Raw genomic sequence first — 17904 nt, forward strand, 5'->3', positions numbered from 1 at the left:
ATAGAATATTATGTTAAACCGTTTATATGAAATAATCCACGATAAAAGTAGCCAACAACGCGGCACTTCTAATCCTATGCTACGTTAACGTTAACGTTAACTAAAGCCGCCGAATACTATTGTAAAATCTACCTTACAAAGAATGCTCGAACGTTTCGATTTTCTCCCCACTAATGTATCATATCTTGATACTGACAAATAACTTTCTCGCGAAAGTCGAAAATAATATGGGAGTAAGAAAGCTAGGGCGATAAAGAAAGCACGGTGAAACGCAGAGAAGAACGAAAAGGAAGACGCGCCCGTGCGCACCAATGGCGGCCACCGACCCTTATTTACCGAGATCAAAATGGCTGCCCTTCGTATTTTCACACGCTCGTGTTTTTCACCGATTTTTCATGCTTCCACCGCTTTACAGTCGATGAAACATACCTTCCCGACTATCACCGAGGTACTAATTTTAATAATTATATTTTAATATACTTAATTCATCAAGTATTTACTTTTAATTAATGCCCAATATACCTTATCGCACCGTCTAACTGTAGTTAGTGATTTTCTCAGAACAACGATAGCGAAGGGCCTCACGTATTCTTACGGTGTGCGCGTGTATCCACTCTCTTGCAATAATTTACCAACACTCTCCTATGATATATTATTCTTATCGCCTGTTTTCTTTTTTTTTACATTACATTATGCTTCTCTAGAATAAATAAATCCTTTAAAAACCTATAAAACAATATTATTTTTATTAAATAACTAATAAAATATAACATAGGAGTATGAAATACTGATAAATGTGTAACATTGTTAAATCTCATGTTACTATTATCTCATAGTAATTATTCTATTCTATTTTTTTTTTTTTTTTAAATATCATTCTCTTTTTCATTTTTAATATAATACTAAAGTCAAATTGTAATGAAACATTTGATATAATATTTTTCAATGAATTTTTATTAAAATTGATTGATGACTTTTCATAAAATATAGAATGATTGATAATCAAAATAATGTGGTTATTTTATTGATATAAATATTAAGTTGATTATATTATTAAAAATGTTTCATTTTTATATGAATTATATATATATATATATATATCATGAGACAAAAGTACTAATAAAGATATTATCTTATTATTTTTGTTTTCAGATAAGTAAAAGATGGAGTAGTTACAAATCTTCACCTATATACAAGGATCCTTCTCATTACACCGATTATGAGATATCAACTGATCCAGTAGAATGGGATTATGTTAAACGTTTAATGAAAAATAAGGTTATACCAAAACCAACAAGTACTGATCAAAATTTACCTTCTGGATGGAAACCAGCAACTGGTTAGTATACTTTTGTTTGTCATTTTGATATATTGTCACAATTGATATATATATATATATAATTCTGTTGTTATAAATAATTATTTTCATTTGTATTTCATTTAATAGCAAAACCAAACGACTACCCTTACTTCATACAACGTACAAAAAATCATATGCTACCTATTTATCTAGCAAGATCATTTAGAGGAATGAGAAGAATAACACACGTACGAAAAATACAAGGAGATATTTGGAAATTAGAAGAAGAATTAAAAAAACATATTGAAGAAACAAAGAAAAGAACAGTTGGTAGCAGAGTAAATGAAATGGTCGGTGAAATTAAATTTAGAGGAGATTTTGTATCTTGCGTAAAACAATGGTTTTTAGATAAAGGTTTTTAAATTTATATATATATATATATATATGTATGTCAATTTGATTTTATATTATAAATATAAGAATTAGAATATTTATAATGTAAATATGATTATTTAAGAACTGTTACAACACAATATTTTCATGTATACTTGTAAAAATAAAAACTTTCATCTTATAACTTTTTTCTAATATTCAAATGAAACAACTAAATAATTCGAAGTAAACATTTTATCAAACATTATTAAAATCAAATGAATTATCAAGCTTATTAATATTAAATTTAATAATAATAATAATAATAATAATAATAGATTGTGAGATAAAAATATGTAAACTTATGATTAACAAAATAATATGATTATTTGTTTGAAGTCATTTTTATACTTGTGTATTAATATGAAAATATATAAAAATAATAGGTAAAAACGCTTCTGTTATGTTCCATTCACAGGAGAATTTATTTTCATAAAGCAATTATAATAAAATCAGTATATCCAGGCATACTTTTATATTATAACTTAAAAAATCATCAAAGTTATAGTTCAGTTAAGCTTTTGTTAAAAATCTGATCACGATACACATGAGAAATAACATATAAATATATGTTTTTGAAATAACATTATAGATATCTCAGACAAAGAAGATTATTTAGTCAGTACATATGCTAAAAAATATATACTGGACATATAATAAGACTAAAAGGCTTTACAAGGACAAAGTTTAATAAATTCTGTCAGTTTTTACATTTATTGCCTCTGAATGGAGCGCGTTATGTATCTGTAAGCAAATTGTAAATTTTACTTAAAGATTTTTCCTTGATTAAATTCACGTCCTTCTTTATCAGTACCAATCCAACTGAAGTACTGATGTACCAATTCCTTTGTCTTTTCATCAGTTGGATCTAATTTTGTCCAACTGTATGACTCATAATCCACTTGCCAATCTGGACATAACTGTAAAACAAATTCATATATTTATTATCAAAAATATATTCATTAATGTTGTTTAAACAGTTGATTTAGTAAGTAATGTGTAAACATACTGTAAAAGCAAGTTCTTGTCCACGCCAAACCCATATACCACTAATAGTACTATCATTGTCTGTACCAAATAAGCAGGTACTGGCAAAAGAAGCTTTACGCATTTTATCTAATCTTTGATACATTCCAGTAATCAGATTGCACGACATAAAAACCTAAACAGAAACAATTATATATATTAATTTCAATGAAATACTTTTATTGCATTATAATTTTGTATAAATACTTACTTTAGTTAATTCATTGTTGTATTTATATTCACTCAACCAGATGCTATAATGTTCTGGATCAAACTTCTGCCAGAAATATGGTATTGACTTTGATTCATCTTCATTGGAATAAAATCGTTTGAAATCATCAAGATCAAATGAACCTTTAGGTAGAGTATCAAAAGGATTTGTTGTTTTAGGCTCTGCAGCTAAAGCTGCTTCTACTGGATCAAGATCTTCATTCTCTTTTGCCTCTTTTGACTCTTTTGGCTCCTTCGGTTCTTTCTTTGATTCTTTTTCTTTCTTCTCTTTTTTGGAAGTCTTTAAAATAAAATATATATATATATATATACATTCATAATTTAAAAAATCATATAATAAAATATTTCAAAGACAGATTATTATATATACCTTTCCTTGCATCTCAGCATACTTTTTAGGATTAAATTCTATAGCTTTTTCAGCCAATTTAAAGGCACCAATTACAGCAACAGATTCAGGTTGATTAATTACTGTTTGGAACCATCGGTTAACATTTTGGTATGGTTTACGTAGATTTGGTTCAAGAACGTATTGATATAAATGGAGTAAAGTCATAGCTAAACAAATATCAGCTAATGTTATTCGTTCTCCAACAACATAAGTTCTCGTAAGTAAATGAGAATTTAAAGTTGTTAAAGCTCGCTTCACATCTTCCTTAGCAGCTTCGATGGTCTGAAATAATAATGTTTTTGATTGAATTTATAGATAATAATATTTGCAATTTTTAAAAATGTACAATTAATTTCTAATTTAAAGAGTTGTATGTATGCAATTGAACATAAGTACAAATATATATATAAGTACATGTGTACTTGTGTACAAATAGTTTATGCAATTATTTATATACCTCTTTTTGTTACAAACAATTGTCTGAATTAACAATCGTTGCCTTTGAAAGAGGACAATATTCAATATTTGTATTATAAAAAGGTATATATGTATAAATAGAAGTAATCATATATAATCATTTAATACCTGTTTGTTGTATGGCATAATTCCAAGTAATGGGAATATCCAAGCACAACTTGGAGGAAGAATTTCTGAATCAGCAAATCCACACCATTGGAAAATGCTTGCTTTTTCTATGTCTGTTTTTCCTCGTAATTGTTCATTTGAGACTGTTAAAGATGATAGTAATCAAATGAAATTAGAATGTCAGTCATAAGGATCAAAAATAATTCCACTTACCATAGTAAGCAATTGCATTACTTTCCGTAAGATATTTTCCATCACTTGTTTCAAATGCCGGTACCTACATTTTAATTATTATAAGAAATATATTATCCCATTATGTATTATTTAATACATCTATTAAGAACTGATAGCAGATGGTTAACATAAGTTAACAAGACATCAGTTAAGAAGATTAAATAATATGACATATGATTTTGACTTACTTTACCAAGTGGAAACTTTTTTAAAAATGTTTCAGTTTTATTAGTTTCACCAAATACAAAGTCTTCGGCAACTTTAATCTGCGCGCCGGAGTATTGAGCAGCAATCAGAGCCTTATATGCCCTAAAATTATCTGGGTACGTGTACAAGGTCTGAAAAAAACATTAAGATATTTAAATAATCACATGTTAATAATCACATTTAATTCATTATAAATAATTATTGATGCATTTTAACGTCGATGATTATAGCTGAAAATTGCATGAATCTCACTTACTCCTGACGCCATTGTTTCCAGTTAAGGGAACAGGAAGTTGAAGGCCGGTAGAGACCACACTGCTCGAATTTACTCCTCTGATTGAGATTCTACGTTCTAGTTTTTTTTTTTTTTATCTTTCTTCTCACTTTACAATATAATTTTTTCAATATAAAGTTTTATAGCTCACTATATTTATATGCATACAATATAACTATAAAATAAATAATATATAACAATTATAATTTTATATTCATAAAAACTGCAATGACTTGAAGGGATTAAAGGAGCACATTCAACTACCACATACACCTATGAACTGATAAGTTTCTTTCATCCGTTAAATTTCTATTGCAACACTTCTTGCAGTTAAGGATTGCTGATTGGTCTTTGGTTGCACAATACGTTCATGTTATTGGTTGAAAAATAAAACATTTTGCTAGTATTAATTCCACTATAGTGGACCAATTACATTCAACTTATTTAATAATTACAAGATTTTATTTATTTACGTTATATAAATATTAAAAATTGTAATATTAAATACGATCAAAAAATATGTCAAAATAAATATAAATATAAATATAAATTGCATTAAAATTGAATGAAATATAAATTGAAATAAAACATGTGTTCCTAAAGACAAGAGACTCATTCGAATAGTTTTCCGAACGCATTGTAAGATTTAGAACTGACTTAAGCAAAAATTTTTTGCCAATGACATTTAATTCCTCGTAACAAAAATGGCCGCGCTCAAGGAGGTTGTTTCTTTATACCAAAATTTAAAACAAGAGTGGACAAAAACACCTTGTAATTTAATCAAATGTGGCAAATTACTTAATCAATTAAAGGTGACAATTTATCATCGTTATCTATTTAATAAGTTTTACTTTTCTTAAATATAACCTCAGTGTGACATTAATAGTAATTACATTTGTTCTTTTTTTGTTTATTAGTTTAATTGTTTTTTTTTTTTATATATATATATATATATACATATAAGAAAAGATTTTATAAGTTCTTTAATTTATATAGGTGGGTCTCACGCATTTAACATTTTTACCAACATCCAACAATCTAGTGAATACTAATGAATTGCTTATAGCAAGTATGTTACTTTTTGATATGATACTCTATTATGATTTTTTAAAAATATTTTCTATTATTATTAAAATATATATTTTTATTTACAGGAGATATATTAGAAATTGGTGCACAGTGGAGTATAGCAGCGGAAGATATACCTTCTTTTGAAAGATATATGGCACAATTGAAATGTTATTATTTTGATTACAAATCAGGATTACTTGAATCTGCTTACAAATATCAACTTTTGGGTTTAAATTTGTTATTTTTATTATCTCAAAATCGTGTAGCAGAATTTCACACGGAATTGGAGCTCTTACCTTCTGATCAAATACAATCGAATCCTTATATTCGACATCCATTAAGTTTAGAACAATATTTGATGGAAGGTTCATATAACAAAATATTTTTAGCTAAAGGCAATGTACCAGCTGCGTGTTATAACTTTTTCATTGATATATTATTAAATACTGTTCGTGATGAAATTGGAGCATGCATGGAAAGCGCATTTGACAAGATATCAATTCATGACGCTTCCAGAATGCTTAATTTATCTACCGAGAAAGATATGAAAGCCTTTGCTACTAAGAAAAATTGGAATTTAACTAAAGATGGATATTTTTACTTTAACACAACGCATGAAAAGAAAGCAGAAGAACCAATACCAAGTGCAGACTTAGCTACACTAGCTATAGATTATGCTAGAGAACTTGAGATGATTGTTTAATAAATTTATATATTATTTTCTGTACTTTAATTAAATAAAGAAAAAAAACATAGTGTATAAGAAATTACACTAATATTCTTCTTATATTTTCTTAGTATTAGAAAAATGTTATCATATTGTTTTGTAATTATTTGTGTAATAATTTTTTTTAATTTTTCGTTATTCTATATTATATAACATATTTTTATTAAATTATTTTATATATTATTATTATTATTTAAATACAAATAAAAAAATTTATCATACATTCATTAAATCATCATAAATGTTTCTTTTTATTATTAAAATACAATTTTAAATGATTGTAATTTGACTCTTGTTCGATATAACTAAAGAATGAATCTAGTAACTTTTGACCGTATGCAAACGAAAGAAGTAAGTGCAGCACTGATTCTGACATTCCTGTCATTTTGACAATACTTTTCACCATAAGAACAGTGAAAAATAATTCTACACATAAGTTCTTACAAAGAATTTGTATTTAATTTATGTCAATGTATTCTAATTGTTAAAATAATTTTAATTAAATTCTTATTTATTGATTATTAATTCAAACATGGCTCGTGAATATGAAGGTGTCAGATATATTTCTGATAAACAAATGGTAATATTTGATATTGGTAGTGCATATACAAAGTAGGTAAATACTTGTTTATTTATATGCAATATATTTTGTTTTTAATAATATGAAATTAAAAAAAAAAAAAACAATATAAATTAGATTTGGTTATGCCGGAGAAACGATGCCAAGAGGAATAATCAAAACAATAGTCAAATGTCCTGAATCCAAAGAAATGAGAAAAGTATTTGATTATTCGGATGTGGATGATTTGTATCAACTTCTTGTTGAATTTCTGCATTTGCTTTTCCTCAGGTAACGTTAATAATATCAATATCAAATTGAAATAATCATTTTAATGTTTTTATTTATTTATTTACCAGGCATGTTGTCATCAGTCCAAAAGATTCAAAAGTACTTATCGTAGAATCTTCATTAACTCCTTCTCAATTTAGAGATACACTTGCTAAAGTAATGTTTCGACATTTTGAAATTGGTTCATTGCTCTTTTTACCAACGCATTTAGCAACAATTAGTACACTAGGAACTGATACGGTTTTAGTATTGGATGTTGGTTATCAAGAAGCAACATTAATTCCTATTTATGAAGGTGTACCAATTTTAAAAGCGTGGCAAGCTTTACCACTTGGTGCTCAAGTTGTACATAAGTAAGTAATCTATTATCATAATCAATATTATTTTTGCTATTAATGTTTGGGTAAAAATGATATGAATATTTTTTTCTTTAGAAATATAAAAACACATTTAGAAAAAAGTTTGCCTGATTATGATTTGACTGAAGATATTATTGAAGATATCAAAGTGAGAACTTGTTTTGTTACTACATTGGAAAGATCTAAAAAATTAGAATCTCAAGATCCTCCAACTCCTCCACCAGCAGTTAAATATCCTAGTGTAAAAACTGTTACTATTCTGGGAGAAATAAGAGAAAAAGCTTATGAAGTATTATGGGAAAGAGATAACGATAATCTTAGTATACCAACTATGATTTTGGATGCTATTATTAAAGTAAGCTAATATACTACATTATAACTCTATGTTTTGATATTATAATTATTTATTTATATATTTATATTTGTAGTGTCCGATAGATATCAGACGTGTCCTAGCAGAGAATATATTATTAATAGGTGGTACAGCAATGGCCAAAGGTTTTGCGAGTCGTTTAAAAGCAGAATTATTATCTTTATTGAAAAGTGATTTATATGCTGATAAATTAAAAATAAAAACATTTAAATTTCATTCAGCTCCAAGTAAACCAAATTATACAGCTTGGTTAGGAGGAGCAATTTATGGTATTGCAGATTTTCCTTCAAGATGTCTAACCAAAGAAACTTATTTAAAATTGAACAGAGTTCCAGATTGGACTAATTTAATAGATAATCAAAAAGAAGATTCATTAATTTGTGAAATGTAATATATGTAATATATAAGCTTTATCTTATATTTATGTATTTATCTTTTAACATCTAGTATTAAATATAAGCATTTCTAAATATATATCTTAAAAAGATAATATGGAAATCTTATTCATTGAATAAACAAAAATATAAAGATCTTAAAACATCATTTTAATTGTATACTGTCGTTATTTTATTAATACAAGATGTTTATATGTTTTCAAAATTATAATGTTGTGAGCAATGTAAGCTTTTCATTAAGTTGCAATTGTGTTTTTATCAATTGTGATAATGCAACTACCATCAAAAGATCTTTTACATTACTGTTAAACATATCATCGAATTGATCACAGCTCATCTTTGGTACCGAATGTACCATGTCCAAAAGAGCTCGACCAACCTAAAATAGTTTATATTTTAAAAATTTTGTTATAATATTAATAATAAACATAAAAAGTATATTTACCTGATTGTCTGGTGGTTGCTTTCCTGCAAGAACGTCATCGACATAATTAAGAACTTGTTCAAGCATCAAGGATAATTTAGAACTAGCTTCTGCAATTTGTGCAAGATCCATCATCGGTTCTATTCCTCCGCCAGCTTTAACACCAGGTATTGGTACATGAGATTGTAATTGCGTTTTTGAACACAATTGCAAACCAACAACTTCGGGTTCGTAGCATGTAATCTAGAAATAAAACAAAAGTATTATAACATAAATAATGATAGTATGTTTTATAATTTATTTAGAATTAAATGTATTTGATTTTAATTACATACCTGTACTTTTACTGGTGTAAACATTGAACCTTGTTTTCCTTTAGGTACTCCTAATGGAACGCATACGTAAGCTTTAATTGCCATTCTTGTAGTATTAGCTAAGGTAGTGTCAACAGTTAAATGAACTGGATTGTTGCATTCTCGTACATAATATTCATGAATAACAGACGAATGAGTAGTAACCTGTCAGAATTACATAATTCTTTGAATTTTTCTTAATAACAGATATTTTTCTTTAATGAGAAAAATATAAATACCTCATTGCCTGTTGCCCACCAGCCAACAACATTTTCTTGAGCGTTCACTCTGTGATTCAACTCGTACAGGTCTACTCCATATGAAAGATCAGCTTCTACTTGGCTTTCAGATTCTTTATGTGGTACGCAGAAACAATTAGTAACTTCAACTACTCCCTTTTCTGAAGTACCTATAACATTTATATACAATTCACATATAATTCATATGTAATATTGATGCACACATAACCTCTATTTGGATGTCACCACGATGCAACATGTGGTGTATGTCAATATTAAAAAACAAATCATACCTAATAATGTACCAATTACGCGTAAAGATTCAGCTTTTCGGCGTTCATATGCATCCACTATTTGGAATAAAACTACGGGATGCACTTTTACAGTTAAATTAAGAGCCATTATTAAAGTGATATAAAACTACACGGGTACGACGATAAAGGAACGTCACACATGTAGGTTATATGTAACTCTCGATCGTTACTTCGAGATATTTCGAGATGAATGAAAACGATGACATTCGATTATCGAATTATAAAATAATAAAGTAACTAACAATATTGTATGTTTTTCATTTAACACATATACGATAATAGATAAATCAATAATAAAAGAAATACATATATTTATAGGTATAATATATTACAGGTTATGAATTTATTAATATTAACTATATTATTTATAGTCATTTCATAGAAATGCTTCTTGTCATTTTTTAGCGGGAATTCTGCAGAATTTACATTTTATTTTTTTGTACTGATATTACATCCTTGTAACCGGCAGGATTGTCAGAAAATGAAAATATATTTTTATATTATAAAATAAGGTTTGTATTAAATTAAGGTTATAATATTTTAATTATATATGTTTAATTAATATATTTTTATTATTTTTAGATAATAATAATATATGTATATATAAAATGGAAACTCCAGAAATATTTCCATTTCCTTTTACACCTTACAAAATTCAACAAGAATTTATGAAAGAATTATATAAATGTATTGAAAATGGTAATATGGGAATATTTGAAAGTCCAACGGGAACAGGAAAATCATTGTCAGTCATTTGTGGTGCCTTAAAATGGTTATTAGATCATGAGCAATTACAGAAAGATGAACTTAATTCTAAAATTACTGATTTAGATAATAAGATTAAAATGATTGAAGGTACATCCAATGATTGGTTTTCATGTCAGACCGAACAAATGGAATTTAATCTTACAAAAAAAGAATTGCAATCTAAATTAGATGCCATTACTAAATATGAAAAGAAAATTCAACAATATAAAGAAAAAATTAAGAAGAAAAATACAAAGGGAAAAAAGACATATACCAAATTAAAATCTAATCCTTCTGATACACACATAGATGATAATGCATCGATTGATACAGAAAATGATGATATTGATAAGGATTTATTATTGTTAGATGTATTATCAGATTCAGAAAATTCAGCAGAAGAAGATGAAGAAGTTGAACAAGCAAATTTTCATACAAAAATTTATTTCTGTTCAAGAACTCATTCACAACTTTCTCAATTTGTTAAAGAATTAAAGAGAAGTCCTTATTCAGAGAATGTAGCTGTAGTTACATTAGCTTCCAGGTAAGTTTTTGTTTTGTTTAAAAATGATCATTTTTGTAAATTACAATTATAAATAATTGAAATTATTTTAGGCAGAATTATTGTATTAATAAAAGTATAAAGAAATTAAAACATATTAATCTTATCAATGAACAATGTTTACAATTACAAAAGAAAAAAATAACACGTAAAGAAGAAAAACATATTAAAAAATTAAAAGTAACAAATAGCTGTCCATTTTTATCAGGAAATCAGGAATCATTGATGGCTGAATTATTATCAGAAATTCATGATATCGAAGAAATTGTTCAAAAAGGAGAAGAACTTAATACTTGTCCATATTATACAGTAAGAAAATCTATTCAAGATGGTCAATTAATATTAGTACCATACAATTCTATTTTACACAAGAATACAAGAATTAGTTCAGGAATAAATTTAAAAGGAAATGTTTTAATAATCGATGAAGCACATAATTTACTAGAAGCTATTGAAAGAATGTACAGTGCTTCAATTACAGGAAGAAATATACTTCATGCTTATAATCAATTGTCACAGTATCAGAAAAAGTATTATATTTTATATTGCAATTAAATATATTTTATTAATTAAAATTGTGAATAGTATTATAATATATAATACTATTTTATATATAATATCATTTAAATATTATATTCATTTTTTTTACAGATATCAAAATTTGTTTAATGCTAAAAATGTACTTCATTTAAATCAATTAAGCTTTTGTTTGAAAAAGTTTTTAACTGTTTTTGGAGCTACAACGAAATCCCTTCCAACTGATAATACCAGTGGTGATTTAACATCTAAATTATATACAATACAAGAATTTGAAAGAACAACTGATATTGATACTTTAAATATCTTTGATTTAATAAGTTTTGTAAAAAAATCTAAACTTATTAACAAATTAAGAGGTTTTATAGAACAGTATGGTAATGATATTAAAATTCATGAAAATAATAAAACTAAAACTGGCATAACTCAATTCTTAAAATCAATTAGTAATGTTAATAAAGAAGAAAACGTCGAAAGTACAGAAGTAGTACAAAATGAAGAGGAAACAAGTAGTCCATTAACGTTAATTCTTAGCTTTTTAGAATGTTTGGAAAATAATTGTGCTGATGGTCGTATAATTATTATACCTGGTCCTACTATTGGAAAAGGAATTTTAAAATTTCTTTTATTAAATCCAGCAGCTCATTTTCATGATGTTGGTACGTGTATATAGAATATACTGTTTTTTTGATTAATATAAATAATAAATTTTAAAAAATATAATTTTTTACAGTAACTGAAGCCAGAGCTGTAATACTAGCTGGTGGAACCATGGAACCTATATCTGAATTTACTGAACAATTATTTTTAGCAGCGGGTGTTGAATCTGAACGAATTTTAACATTTTCCTGTGATCATGTAATACCTCCAGAAAATATTATATCCAACATCCTATTGTCTGGTCCAACTGGAGTAGAATTTGAATTTAATTTTAAAAATAGACAAAATACAAAACTAGTATGTTGTTTATAATACTAATGATATATGAAATTAATTAGAAATAATATTATCTGTTGTTTTTAAATTTACAGTTAGATGAATTGGGAAGAATGTTAGTAAATTTCTGTAACATTATACCAGCTGGTATTGTAATATTCTTACCATCTTATGATTATGAGAATATAGTGTACGAGCATTTATATAAATCTGGTGTAATAACTAAAATTCGTTTAAAAAAGCAAATCTTTCGTGAACCAAAATCAACGTCACAAGTATACATTTATTAACAATAAAATTTATAAATTATATATATTATTTTGTCAAGAAATATTTTCATTGAAATATATTTATTTCAGGTCAATGATGTTTTAGAACAATACTCACGATGTATACATTGTCCACAAAGTCCACAAAATGGATCATTATTATTTAGCGTTATTGGTAATATCAAATATTTGATTATACATATATGTTTTCACAAAATCTAAATGCGTTTTGTTTTTTTGTTTTTTTTTTTTTTTTTTTTTTTTTTTAGGTGGCAAATTAAGTGAAGGATTAAATTTTTCTGATGATTTGGGAAGATGTATTATTGTTGTTGGAATGCCATATCCTAATATTAAATCAACGGAATTACAAGAAAAGATCAAATATTTAAATGAAAATGTTGTACGTATATAATAAATTTTATTAAATGTTTCAATTTATACTTCAAATTTTTGAATATCTCTTTTATCATTGTCTAATATCAAAATAGAAATCAGACGCTGGACAGAATTTCTATGAAAATTCTTGTATGAAAGCAGTAAATCAATGCATTGGACGAGCTGTACGTCACATTAATGATTATTCAAGTGTAATATTAGTTGATAAACGTTACCGTAATAAAATGAAGGCACTACCTCGATGGATTCAACGTTCATTAACAGTCAGTCAATCATTTGGAAATACAATAAGTATGGTAGCTAAATTTTTTGCTGCAAAAAAGAAGAAAACATAGAAGATGATTATTATTATTGGTCTGCTGTAATTTATTATAATGTATATATATATATATATTATATGTGAGTATATTTGTTTGTATCTATCTTTTACCTATACACTTTATTTATATATGTTTTTTTGTGTGTTATATATATATATATTTATGTCTTTACATATAATTAGCCAGTTGTATTCCAAACTTATACGTGAGATCATGACAATATACTTGACCTGGATACAGAATAGCACATGGAAAATGTGCCTGAAAAAAGTATACATCATAATAAACATTAGAGAAATATACGTAGGTTGGAACTTAAATAGTGGTAACTATATATTCACAACCGATACAAAAGAGTTACATGTTTGATGGTGCGAATGGAGTGGTCTACTGCCTGTCGAATCTCTGGAACAGTTCTGAAGCGAATGCTACGATGGGTTCCGCACAAATTGACGGAAATGCAGAAATGGATGCGTTACAACTCTGCTCAGACTCACTTGGAATGCTATGAGCGCGAAGGAGACGCTTTCTTACGCCGTATCGTAACACTGGATGAGACATGGCAGTAGACCACTCCATTCGCATCATCTACAGAACAGGCTCTGCTGATGGTATATTACGCCTTCCACATCGTTGGCAACGGGTTTCACATAACGCTGGTGACTACTTTGAAGGACAGTAACAGGTGCAAACATGTAACTCTTTTATATCGGTTGTGAATAAATAGTTACCACTATTTATGTTTCAATCTACATATTTATTAATAAAATACGTTAATATACATACATAATTAACAGCATTTGGATAATTCTGAGGTTGAATACTAAAAGCACAATTCTTTTTATAATGTGCTCCTTTTTTTCCTGTAATAAAATCAAGTGGTTTTATATCAGATATTAATAATTCTTCTCCGTTCTCTTTAATTTCTTCATTTGTATTCGAATAATTGTTAATATTTTCATGATCTACCTTTAATCGTAATATTATAATATTTATTTTCAATGGTTAAATATGATATTAAAGAATTTTTGTTTATTATTCACCTTTTCTTGTTGCAGGTAATGATCATTGTACGTTTCAAATGTTGAAGGAGAATATTGTTGTAATAAACGTCCACCGGTATAAAATTGAAGACCAGGCTGATCTGAGTAGACTTCTAAAACGCTGATAAATATGGTAAATATAATATAGTTCTATATTTAATAAAAATATTGTTTATATATACCGTCCAGATTTCATATGTAATGCTCGAGCAACAAATGAACTACCAGATTGCCAATTTTTTGTAACACAAAAGTTATGATCAAAACCTTCTCCTGGAGGAACCTACAAAATAATGAAATACTACTTATATAAGTTCCTTATTTTGTATTTATTTATATGTTTGTATTTCTAAATATGATTTTATGATTGTAGGTTTTTTTTTAATCCATTTTGTTGTTACTCATTTTTAATATTACACGTATTCACATAATAATTTTGTATATAATGTAATACTTTTTCCATATATTCTCCTAAAAGTCTTGGTAAACGTAAATCCATAATTGTTCCACCTACTCCTCTGATAGCTCCCGTTGGTATGGGATCTAAATAATCTGCAAATGTCCAACGATCACAGTTCAATAATATTTGATGTTTTTTTAATTCTTTTTCACCAGCATCCTATAAATAATATATATATATGATAAGATAATAATTATTATTTGAAATAAAGCATATGTTACTTACATGACCAGCAAGATTAAACAATGAACCATGTGACATATTGATTATCGTTGATTTAGATGTTGTCGCACGCATATGTATTTCCAATTTATTATCCGGTGTTAATTTAAATCTTACTGTAGCTAAAACTGCACCTGGATATCCTTCTTCTCCATCTTCACTTAAATAACTCATAACAACAGAACAACCATCGATATGAGAGTTCCAAATTTGTCTACCAAATCCATTTGTCTAGAAAAATTCTTTATAAATGCATTGTTTTTTTAAATTTTTTTTTATTATCTTTCGATAAATGCATTATTTATCAAAAGATTTATAAACATTTTACCCCTCCATGTAAATGATGAATATTAAGATCATTCTTAGTTAATTGATAATCTTTATCTTTGATACTGAAACAACCATTTTTAATACGATTTGCACATCTGCCTAACACACATCCAATAAATGGATTAAACACAGGATTCATGTAACCTGAAAATGAAATTCTTTTTGCAAATACATGAATAAGATGAATATGTAAATAAGAATGATAATATTAAAATATATATATATATATATATTTTAAGTTAAATATATATCGTACTTTTTAAATCATCAAAGCCAAGAACAACGTCTGTACTATGACCAAATTTGTCAGGACATTTAAGGGATATGATAGATGCACCCCATGTAATAACAGTAACTTCCATTCGATTATTATTTATCATAGTATAAGACTTAACAATTATAGGCTTTAATTCATTGAAACTTTGTTCACTATGTTTTTTAATTATTGTTTCTAAAGATTCTTGTTCATAATTTGGAGCTTCTCCTTCGTATGTTTTATAATTTGATAAATCTATAAAAAAAACGCCATATACATATATATAAATGTATACATAATAATTTGATGTTTATTATTGAAAAAAAAAAGAAATATAAAACATACCAGGATATATTTCTCCAAATATCCCTTCTACGATAACACCATTTTTACACCCACAGCCATAAGAATCCATGATATTTTTCAAAATTTAATATTATTTTATTTCAAGTATTATTATTTAATAACTGACGTTATTTGTTATAATTAAACATATGATATATATATATAATATATTTATTAATTTAAAAAAAAAAAAAAGAATTTTTAATATCACTTCATTATTATTATTATTATTATTATATTAATATTAAAATAAACTAAAAATTTGTTTTACTTATTGAAGAAGTGTTTTTTTTTTTTTTTTTTTTTTTTTTTTTTATAAATAAAATACAAGTTTGACAATAGAATATCGTTGATTTGCACAATCGCAAACGATGATAAATAAGTTTGTATTTTTTTTTTTTTTTAATGAATATAATACACCATAGAGCAAGCATTGTACATTCTTGCGATTGACAAAAAAAAAAAAAAATCCAAAATCATTTGACGTAGAGTACTTAAATATCTTTGGTTTAATTTTTTCTATTCTTTTCTTTTCTTTTTTTTTTTTCTAACATTTTTAATTTAAAAAACAAACAAAAAAGGTTAAACAAGAAGCTAAAAATTCACAATAATCTTTTCGTCGTTATTTAAAATCATTTATTATAATGATAATAATTAATAATTAATAATTAATAATTAATAATAATAAAAATGATAATAATTATAATAATAAAAATAATAATAATAATAATAAGTATAATAATAATAATTAATGATAATAATAATAATAATAATAATACGTCGCGTATAAAATACGCTTGATGTGTTATGATAATAATAATAATAATTATTATTATTATTATAATGCATATAAGTCAGATTATTATTTATAATTTATATAACTAATATTTAGAGATAATAATGTACAATACTTGAAAAAATACATGAGTTTTTTTTTTTTTTTAGTGCATACATGTCACATTGCAAAATTGTTCTTTTATCGTTTTTAGTTTTTTTTTTTTATTTTGTTTGTTTGTTCGTTTGTATTATATTATTAATCTCGAAAGCATGTTTTTTTTTTTTTTTTTTTTTTTTTTTTTTCTTATAAAAGCAATTAATTGATAGTACAAGAAATTATTTGTTTTTTTTTCTTTTTTTTTTTTCATTTACTAATGTAAAAATAAAATTGTAATTTCTCAAATTATAAATCTGTTGTGTCCACCATACAAAAAAAAAAAAAAAAAAAAAATAACAAAAAGAAAATGCTCAAATTGCAATATCATCCAATATTATATTTGAAATTGTAATTTTTTTATTTTTTATTTTTATTTTATTGTAATAATTATCTTAAACTTTTTTGTTGTTCTTGTTGTTGTTGTTCTTGTTGTTCTTCTTGTTAATAATTATGTTCTTTTATAGATTTCTCAGTAATTTAGAAATCCATACGACGCACTGTTGCGTTATTTTTATTTTAAGGCGCACACCAAAGCAATCATTTGTTGCTTAAATACACGTGGAACACATTGCACTCAGCTGCTTAATTATATTATATTATATTATATTATATTATATTTATTCTTATGACTATATTGAGTAGTTGAAATAATTCTCATATTTATATGGAATCATGAGTTGTTTTTTCTTTTCTCACATTTTTCTTAAATTTTTTTTTTCTTCTTTTTTTTTTTTAAATTTATATATATATATATATATATAT

General features: G+C 25.9%; 7 protein-coding genes across 11 annotated transcripts; 4 read left to right on the forward strand and 3 right to left on the reverse strand.

Moving 5' to 3' along the window:
- Positions 1-208: 208 nt before the first annotated feature.
- mRpL49 (mitochondrial ribosomal protein L49) lies at positions 209-1877 on the forward strand. Its single transcript, XM_015324441.2, has 3 exons — positions 209-448; positions 1153-1339; positions 1448-1877. The coding sequence occupies exons 1-3, from the start codon at positions 347-349 to the stop codon at positions 1720-1722; spliced, it is 564 nt and encodes a 187-aa protein (XP_015179927.1). The 5' UTR covers positions 209-346; the 3' UTR covers positions 1723-1877.
- Positions 1878-2128: 251 nt separating this feature from the next.
- On the reverse strand, positions 2129-4942 carry eEF1gamma (elongation factor 1-gamma). Its single transcript, XM_015324440.2, has 8 exons — positions 4663-4942; positions 4388-4537; positions 4179-4242; positions 3966-4108; positions 3360-3662; positions 2970-3269; positions 2742-2894; positions 2129-2652 (listed from the first exon to the last, which is right to left on the reverse strand). Exons 1-8 carry the CDS (start codon positions 4672-4674, stop codon positions 2497-2499), a joined length of 1281 nt encoding a protein of 426 aa, XP_015179926.1. The 5' UTR covers positions 4675-4942; the 3' UTR covers positions 2129-2496.
- Positions 4943-5334: 392 nt separating this feature from the next.
- On the forward strand, positions 5335-6527 carry Rpn12 (regulatory particle non-ATPase 12). The gene is made up of 3 exons (XM_015324329.2): positions 5335-5492; positions 5677-5749; positions 5835-6527. The coding sequence occupies exons 1-3, from the start codon at positions 5385-5387 to the stop codon at positions 6452-6454; spliced, it is 801 nt and encodes a 266-aa protein (XP_015179815.1). The 5' UTR covers positions 5335-5384; the 3' UTR covers positions 6455-6527.
- Positions 6528-6839: 312 nt separating this feature from the next.
- Positions 6840-8480, forward strand: Arp10 (Actin-related protein 10). 3 transcript variants are annotated; one of them, XM_015324477.2, is made up of 5 exons: positions 6840-7094; positions 7176-7328; positions 7397-7681; positions 7763-8042; positions 8116-8480. In XM_015324477.2, exons 2-5 carry the CDS (start codon positions 7198-7200, stop codon positions 8449-8451), a joined length of 1032 nt encoding a protein of 343 aa, XP_015179963.2. In that variant the 5' UTR covers positions 6840-7094; positions 7176-7197; the 3' UTR covers positions 8452-8480. The 3 variants fall into 3 exon arrangements, with proteins under 3 accessions (XP_015179963.2, XP_015179962.2, XP_015179964.2); XM_015324476.2 differs by having other exon boundaries at positions 6840-7090; XM_015324478.2 differs by having other exon boundaries at positions 6840-7058.
- A 104-nt stretch (positions 8481-8584) lies between these two features.
- On the reverse strand, positions 8585-9931 carry eIF3f1 (eukaryotic translation initiation factor 3 subunit f1). Its single transcript, XM_015324479.2, has 5 exons — positions 9765-9931; positions 9472-9641; positions 9215-9397; positions 8901-9122; positions 8585-8834 (listed from the first exon to the last, which is right to left on the reverse strand). Exons 1-5 carry the CDS (start codon positions 9871-9873, stop codon positions 8661-8663), a joined length of 858 nt encoding a protein of 285 aa, XP_015179965.1. The 5' UTR covers positions 9874-9931; the 3' UTR covers positions 8585-8660.
- A 153-nt stretch (positions 9932-10084) lies between these two features.
- On the forward strand, positions 10085-13567 carry LOC107068264 (ATP-dependent DNA helicase DDX11). 2 transcript variants are annotated; one of them, XM_089170411.1, is made up of 10 exons: positions 10085-10103; positions 10191-10297; positions 10368-11076; positions 11148-11624; positions 11746-12290; positions 12365-12588; positions 12663-12842; positions 12927-13011; positions 13106-13236; positions 13325-13567. In XM_089170411.1, the coding sequence occupies exons 3-10, from the start codon at positions 10394-10396 to the stop codon at positions 13565-13567; spliced, it is 2568 nt and encodes an 855-aa protein (XP_089026537.1). In that variant the 5' UTR covers positions 10085-10103; positions 10191-10297; positions 10368-10393. The 2 variants fall into 2 exon arrangements, with proteins under 2 accessions (XP_089026537.1, XP_089026538.1); XM_089170412.1 differs by lacking the exons at positions 10085-10103; positions 10191-10297 and having other exon boundaries at positions 10422-10557; positions 10641-11076.
- On the reverse strand, positions 13233-17897 carry LOC107068265 (galactose mutarotase). Of its 2 annotated transcripts, XM_089170413.1 has the most exons (10): positions 16209-16476; positions 15864-16118; positions 15606-15751; positions 15281-15508; positions 15050-15214; positions 14778-14878; positions 14596-14716; positions 14339-14415; positions 13663-13813; positions 13233-13544 (listed from the first exon to the last, which is right to left on the reverse strand). In XM_089170413.1, exons 1-9 carry the CDS (start codon positions 16276-16278, stop codon positions 13672-13674), a joined length of 1305 nt encoding a protein of 434 aa, XP_089026539.1. In that variant the 5' UTR covers positions 16279-16476; the 3' UTR covers positions 13233-13544; positions 13663-13671. The 2 variants fall into 2 exon arrangements, with proteins under 2 accessions (XP_089026539.1, XP_015179972.1); XM_015324486.2 differs by lacking the exon at positions 13233-13544 and having other exon boundaries at positions 13673-13813; positions 14339-14521; positions 16209-17897.
- Between the last annotated feature and the right edge of the window lie 7 nt (positions 17898-17904).

The sequence above is a fragment of the Polistes dominula genome, unplaced genomic scaffold (genome assembly GCF_049000335.1).
Source record: "Polistes dominula isolate Pdom_NZ unplaced genomic scaffold, Pdom_raw_medaka contig_15, whole genome shotgun sequence".
NCBI classification, from domain to species: Eukaryota; Metazoa; Arthropoda; class Insecta; order Hymenoptera; family Vespidae; genus Polistes; species Polistes dominula.